General features: G+C 42.7%; 1 protein-coding gene across 5 annotated transcripts; it reads right to left on the minus strand.

Moving 5' to 3' along the window:
- Positions 1-219: 219 nt before the first annotated feature.
- On the minus strand, positions 220-5,698 carry LOC138631334 (homeobox protein OTX2-like). Of its 5 annotated transcripts, none has more exons than XM_069716186.1 (4): positions 5,617-5,698; positions 2,778-2,986; positions 2,272-2,423; positions 220-1,861 (listed from the first exon to the last, which is right to left on the minus strand). In XM_069716186.1, the coding sequence occupies exons 2-4, from the start codon at positions 2,872-2,874 to the stop codon at positions 1,235-1,237; spliced, it is 876 nt and encodes a 291-aa protein (XP_069572287.1). In that variant the 5' UTR covers positions 2,875-2,986; positions 5,617-5,698; the 3' UTR covers positions 220-1,234. The 5 variants fall into 5 exon arrangements, with proteins under 5 accessions (XP_069572287.1, XP_069572289.1, XP_069572290.1 ...); XM_069716188.1 differs by lacking the exon at positions 5,617-5,698 and adding an exon at positions 4,436-4,733; XM_069716189.1 differs by lacking the exon at positions 5,617-5,698 and adding an exon at positions 4,391-4,407.
- Between the last annotated feature and the right edge of the window lie 259 nt (positions 5,699-5,957).

The following is a 5,957-nucleotide window of genomic DNA, read 5'->3' on the forward strand; positions in this document are numbered from 1 at the left end:
AATTAAATAACGCAAAAGGTGACATTTGACGTGACACGTTTAATGTAGGTCAAGATTTATGTCAAACCAAAAAATTTTTTTTTATCTAAATAAACCAAATGAAGTGGGTGTCCCTCCTGAGGCTTCCTGGCACGTTGTGGTGTGTTTTGCTCTGAAAGAGGTGTTAAAGGTGCAAGAAACAGAGAAAATGGACGAGATGGATTTACACATGCAGCCGAGTTGGATCAGATCAAGTGGTCTTTATTGTGATTTTGTGTGTTTGTGGCTTTCTCACCGCACTTTACAGTTCAAACGGACCTTGCTTGCTGTTGGCTTGGTTCACCCTGCGCTCCCTATTTCATTCAACTAACATGTCCTTATAATAATTTATCATTTAACACTCGAGACATGGAAATAAAAACTATCAAACTCACAGCTGGCTTGTTGCGCACGTTTGCGCGACGCAAAATTGCATACAGGTAGCACAAAGAATCACAACTTTGAAATAAAAAAACTAACACATGGGGAAATAATAATAATAATAATTCAAGAACACATAAGGGACATTTATGCTCACACCCAAACGGACTGATTGTCTCATAACTAGTCTTCAACATATTTTCTCATAAATTAAATAGTGCATCCAGGTTCATGTCAGAGCTGCTCTCTCTCTCGCTCTCTCTCTCTCTCTCTATCTCTCACACACACACACACACACACACACACACACACACACACACACACACACACACACACACACACACACACACACACACACACACACACACACACTCTCACTCACTCTCTCTTTCTCACACACACAAACTACAACACACATGCACAACGCTTTGATCAAAGGGGCCCTTCAGCGTGCCAACACAATTTAAAAAAAAAAAAAAAAAAAAAAAAAAAAAAGACAAGAGGGGAGTCTTTAAGGAGCTTAGAAGAAAACCTGACCTATCCCTCAAACTTAACCAATTTAGGCTTGGATCTTTCGCTCTCTTGATCCTTTCTTTCCTTTTGGTCAACAAATTTGTTCCGTGCCCTTGATCAAAGTTGGAGAGAAGTCAGTCTGAATGTTCAATAAGTTAACCCAACAAGTGAGACAACCGCCTGGCAGTCCTGCTCTGCTCTAGCCCGAGGTAGAAGTTAGGGCCGTGGAAAAACGCCGCACCTGCTGCTCCCAACATTGGGCTTCAGTCTGCCTGTGTAGTCTGCAGTTTGTGGAAATTGTCTCTATTTCATTTTTGTCCCCTCACAGCACTTGAAATTTCCACGCTGCTTGGTCTTTGTAATCCAAACAGTCCGCGTTGAAATTGAGCTTCCACGAGGAGGCTGTTTGGTCCTTATAGTCCAGGCACTCTGCAGCGCCGCTGAAGCCGAGCCCCGCCGCTCCGTACGCCGACGAGGAGAGGGACGACGCAGGGCTCAGGTGACTGGATACCCCGTTGCTGCTCATGGGGCTCATTGCGGAGCCCGCGGCGGATAGCTGGTGGTGCATAGGCGAAAGGTAGGAACCGCAGTCCATCCCTGTGAAGTAGGACGAGGAGCCGGTGTAGCCCTGGTTGTAGCCCGTTGCCTGGGTGTAGGTCATAGGGTAGGAGCGCTGCATGCAGGAGGATGAGGAGGTAGACAGCGGATCAGAGAGCGGGGAGATGGAGGCCGGGCTCCAGATAGAGACAGGCGCAGCGCTGCTGCTCACGGCCGGGATCGCCGTGCTCGAGGGCGGCGTGAACTGCCCGCTGGCTCCGCTCTCTGAGCTGGCTTCTCTGACCGGCGAGCCTTTCTTTTTCACCGGCCTGCTGACAGCCTTGTTCTGCACTCCGCTCTGGTTCTGCTGGGCCTGCTGGCGGTGTTTGGCTCGTCTGTTTTTGAACCAAACCTGGATGGAAAAGAACAGTTCAATTACTGGAATTTTCTTTTTTTTTTTTTTTTTTAAAGACAGCTTTGCCGAGTTTAGGGAAATTTAATGTGTTTCCTTCATTAAAATACTTTGCAAACAATTAAGTTTAGTTGGGATACAGCCTCTATTTCTTGGGGAACAATGCGCAAACTTTACTCTGCAAACAAAGAGGTGGAAGAATGATTAAATTAAGATTTATATTGACTGGGAAATACGATGGGAATAAATGACTAATAAAAAATTACATCGTCTCAAACATGTTAATACCAAACACTCCAGTGGATAGGACACTTTGACCTGAAGTGGACAGTCTCACCTCTCGGGGACAGTAATGAGCAAGTCGATAAAATAATAGACTATCTGGTTAAGGTGTTTGTGTTGTGACTGACTTGCACTCTGGACTCAGGCAGGTTGATCTTTAAGGCCACCTCCTCTCGCATGAAGATGTCAGGGTACCGAGTCTTGCCGAACAGATTCTCCAGCACGTCGAGCTGGGCCCGAGTGAAGGTCGTCCTCTCCCTCCTCTGTTTGCGAGGGGTTCCTGGTAAAAAAAAAAAAAAAAAAAAAAGAACACTGCTTAGGGACAAAAAATTAAATAACTCCCATTGACTTTAAATTTAAAACCAAATTTTGCAACTTTAAACTTGATTCCAGACAATTCACAAAAAATATGACCATGCATTATAGCTATACTATACTTGAATAGTTTTTGTGAACTATCATTGTTGATGAAAATATTGGTTTTAAAAGTATTCTAAAGGATTAGAATAACTTCAGTCTATTTTCTGATGTAAAATGTCTAATTAGGAAAGGCATCATTTGGTTGTTTTTGCGAACAAATGATTACAGATTAATCTGAATTCGAGTTGTTTGAACTGCTTTCTTCTTTTATTACCGTGATATCCCACTGAAGGATGCAGCAGGTCCACTCCTGAGGTAGATAAACTCAGTCCGTTCACCGTGTACGGCGGTTGCTTCAAATAGGACATCATGCTGGCGACCGGTCGAGGGGAGCGCCGATGAAAAGAAGAAAATTCGGGCAAGAAATCGTGTTTTAATCCTCTCACGTCTCCGTTTGGTATATATCAAGTCGTCCAGATGAACCTGGAGCAAGACATAAACAATCTTTTTAAAGGAGTGTTTTAGATTAGCCGGCGTGTCCACAGGTTTTTACGCGCAGCCTTTACGTACAGCGGTGGGTTTGAAGAAATGGGCGTCCTCGAAGTTGCGGGGCTCTTAAAGCCGAGTGGAGAGCCCCAGCTGTCCCTGCTGGACTGAAGATGCTCTGTCTGGCTGACAGGCGTTTACGCCATCACCCCACACCACCACCACCACACACACACACACACACACACACACACACACACACACACACACACACACACACACACACACACACACACACACACACACACACACTAACTGCTATTATAGCCCCGCCCCGATTCACCCCCACCCCTCCAAACACACTCCGCTCCTCCTCTTCTAGTACCACCAAAAACAAAACATTGTCGTTAAAATGCGCACACTGGTTGGGCCCCAACCGGGCCCTCAATTAGCATATACCCACAGGTTGGCAAACCTAAATAGACAGCTGATTGGGGGGGGGGGGGGCATTTGCAGAAACAAAGCCCAGTGTTGACCGAAAAGTAATGCTGATAACAAAAGACTTTAAGGGAACCAACAAAGAAGCCAACACTGCAAACGGAGCGCTCTTTCAAACACAACCCAGCATCTTCATTTCTAAAATCCGACCCATTGTTTGTTTCCACTAAAACTCTTGTACATTCAAATGTAACGGAATTAAAATACGAAGGGCAACTTTGGCAAATAATTAGAAACACGGAGGCACTCCCCCAAAGTGAAGGCTAATTCTGGCGTATTATCGAGGCTTTTCGGGGTGATTCCCCCTCCTACCCTAATGAATTGCTCCCGGTAATTAGATTTAGAAGGTGAGACTATCGAAGAGTGTTGATTAGAGGAGAGCACTTAATCTTACTCTAAACAAACAAGGATACGGCCTGCTTTATCTTCAGGAACAACTTTACAGGAAACATCTGCATTTTAGTCATTTAGTTTATTGTGTTCTATTTATACGCCATGTTGGTGAAAGAATCCCTTAAAAAGACAAGGTCGATAAACATCTCATTCAATTACAACTATTAAGACAAATAAGATTCCTAAAGCTTTTACAATGACAAAAACAAACAAAACAACACAGTCCAAATGACGTTTACAGATATATTCTCTTGTTATAAATACGTCTTATTGATATATAAAGTGTGGTATTCATGTCCATCATAGAATATTAAATATTGGTAGTAATATTTTTTTTAAAGGAGCCTAAAACCATTAGCCCCATTATTATCATGCATTTTAAATACATCATATTCGTTTTCGTTATGAGGGTTAATTCATTGTTGGCCTCGTCATAAAGAAGAATAAAAAAAATACTGAATATACAGGCTATTTATATGTTCTTATTTGGCTAATTAAGTTCCAACCTACCTGCAGCTGTCTGAGGTCTCTCGTAACGTTTCCAGTGACACCTACCTGTAGAATACGTTCCGAAGACCCCAGTGCGCTGCTCTCCTCAGCCGGACCCCTCGTTTATAGAGCCAATAACGGCCACTCCTATACTCAATCTGTCACCTTTTTTTTTTTTTTTTTTTTTTTTTTTTTGCCCACCCCCTGCTACCGGTTGCCCCACATCCGTTCAATAATAAATACCCTGCCCAGCTATTAATTATTATTGGCTCCACGAGATTTTTTTTTTTTTTTCCTCCCTTCTTCTTTCTGTAAGAAATTAACGAGATAATCCGGACGGCACGCGCTGGCCTGATTACAGGACGCCAGCCACGACTCCGCATTCAGGCCTCCTTAATTTTCTGCGTCACGAAAATAAAACAAAGACTGGCATTGTATTTATCAGACCAGCTGACTGCTAGACAACCAACCCCCTCCTCCTCTCCACCCAATACCCCCAAAAACCACCGCAACCAACCCACAACTCACTTTCCCAAACTGACTATTATTATTATTATTATTATTATTATTATTATTGTGATTATTGTTATCATACTGCTGTATGTTCGCATTGTATTTTGTATTTATGAAAATATTTTCACAATTTTGTTTTATTATTTTGCAAAATTCTGCAATTATAATTCATCAAGAACAAACGTCTAATTATTGTGAAAATGAGCACAATCAACACTGAACTTTAGCGTCTAAAATATATTTTTTAGACATTACTTCTTTTGTTTGACTTTGACTTTTTAGTAAAATCTTATGTTTGAGCCAACAGTTTAATTATATAAAGTGAAGCTTGTAGGCTACTATGGTTTTAATAGGCTGTGTGGTTTAATATTAAAAAATAAATTTTAAAAAAAATTCTAAAATTGTGAACCCACATTGTGACTCTAGGTGGGTTTAACCTCCCTTTGTACAAGCTTGAGTGCACCCTAAGTCTGTAAAGAAACGTCCAGCAGTTGGAGCGTATTATCTGCGGCTGTGGATTGCTCCGCTGTCCTGCTATTCATCGGCTCACTGCCTCTTTGCTCCGAGCTTGAAGCCCAGGGGCGACAGACTGAGAAAAGTTTCCTCCTGAACACGCCTCCCCAATTATCTCCCTTTGCGCTATCTGCGTTTTCATTGTTGTTTTCACCGACAATTTAAAAAAACAAACTTGCACATGAAAAATATGAACAGCCAAAGTTAAATGAGCCACTTACTTCAGTTGTTAGACGCTTGGTTTTGAAAACGCCTTTTGGTTTAAGGCCTATCAAGCGGCTTTGATTAGTTTCCTCCCGGAGAACCTTGTTGGATGCGGATAATACTAAGAGATGCTCGGTATTTATGGTGAGGGAAAGTGTGTGTGTGTGTGTGTGTGTGTGTGTGTGTGTGTGTGTGTGTGTGTGTGTGTGTGTGTGTGTGTGTGTGTGTGTGTGTGTGTGTGTGTGTGTGTGTGTGTGTGTGAGAGAGAGAAAATCCCCCCCCCTCCCCTCAGGCGAAGAATTTTAGCAGCCAATGGTAATGACAAGAAATATGATGGGCAGAGGTGTGAAAGGATACA

This window comes from Brachyistius frenatus, unplaced genomic scaffold, assembly GCF_029030835.1.
Source record: "Brachyistius frenatus isolate BFR_SWC_R1_liver_20210118 unplaced genomic scaffold, ASM2903083v1 Contig_153, whole genome shotgun sequence".
Lineage (NCBI taxonomy): Eukaryota > Metazoa > Chordata > Actinopteri > Embiotocidae > Brachyistius > Brachyistius frenatus.

Coding starts and splice junctions, on each gene's coding strand:
- LOC138631334 (XM_069716186.1), bottom strand. CDS start 2,874: ATGATGTCCTATTTGAAGCAACCGCCGTACACGGTGAACGGACTGAGT. Junction 2,424..2,777: donor TCCTTCAGTGGGATATCACG/GTAATAAAAGAA, acceptor TTTTTTTACCAG/GAACCCCTCGCAAACAGAGG. Junction 1,862..2,271: donor TGCCTGAGTCCAGAGTGCAA/GTCAGTCACAAC, acceptor TTTTCCATCCAG/GTTTGGTTCAAAAACAGACG.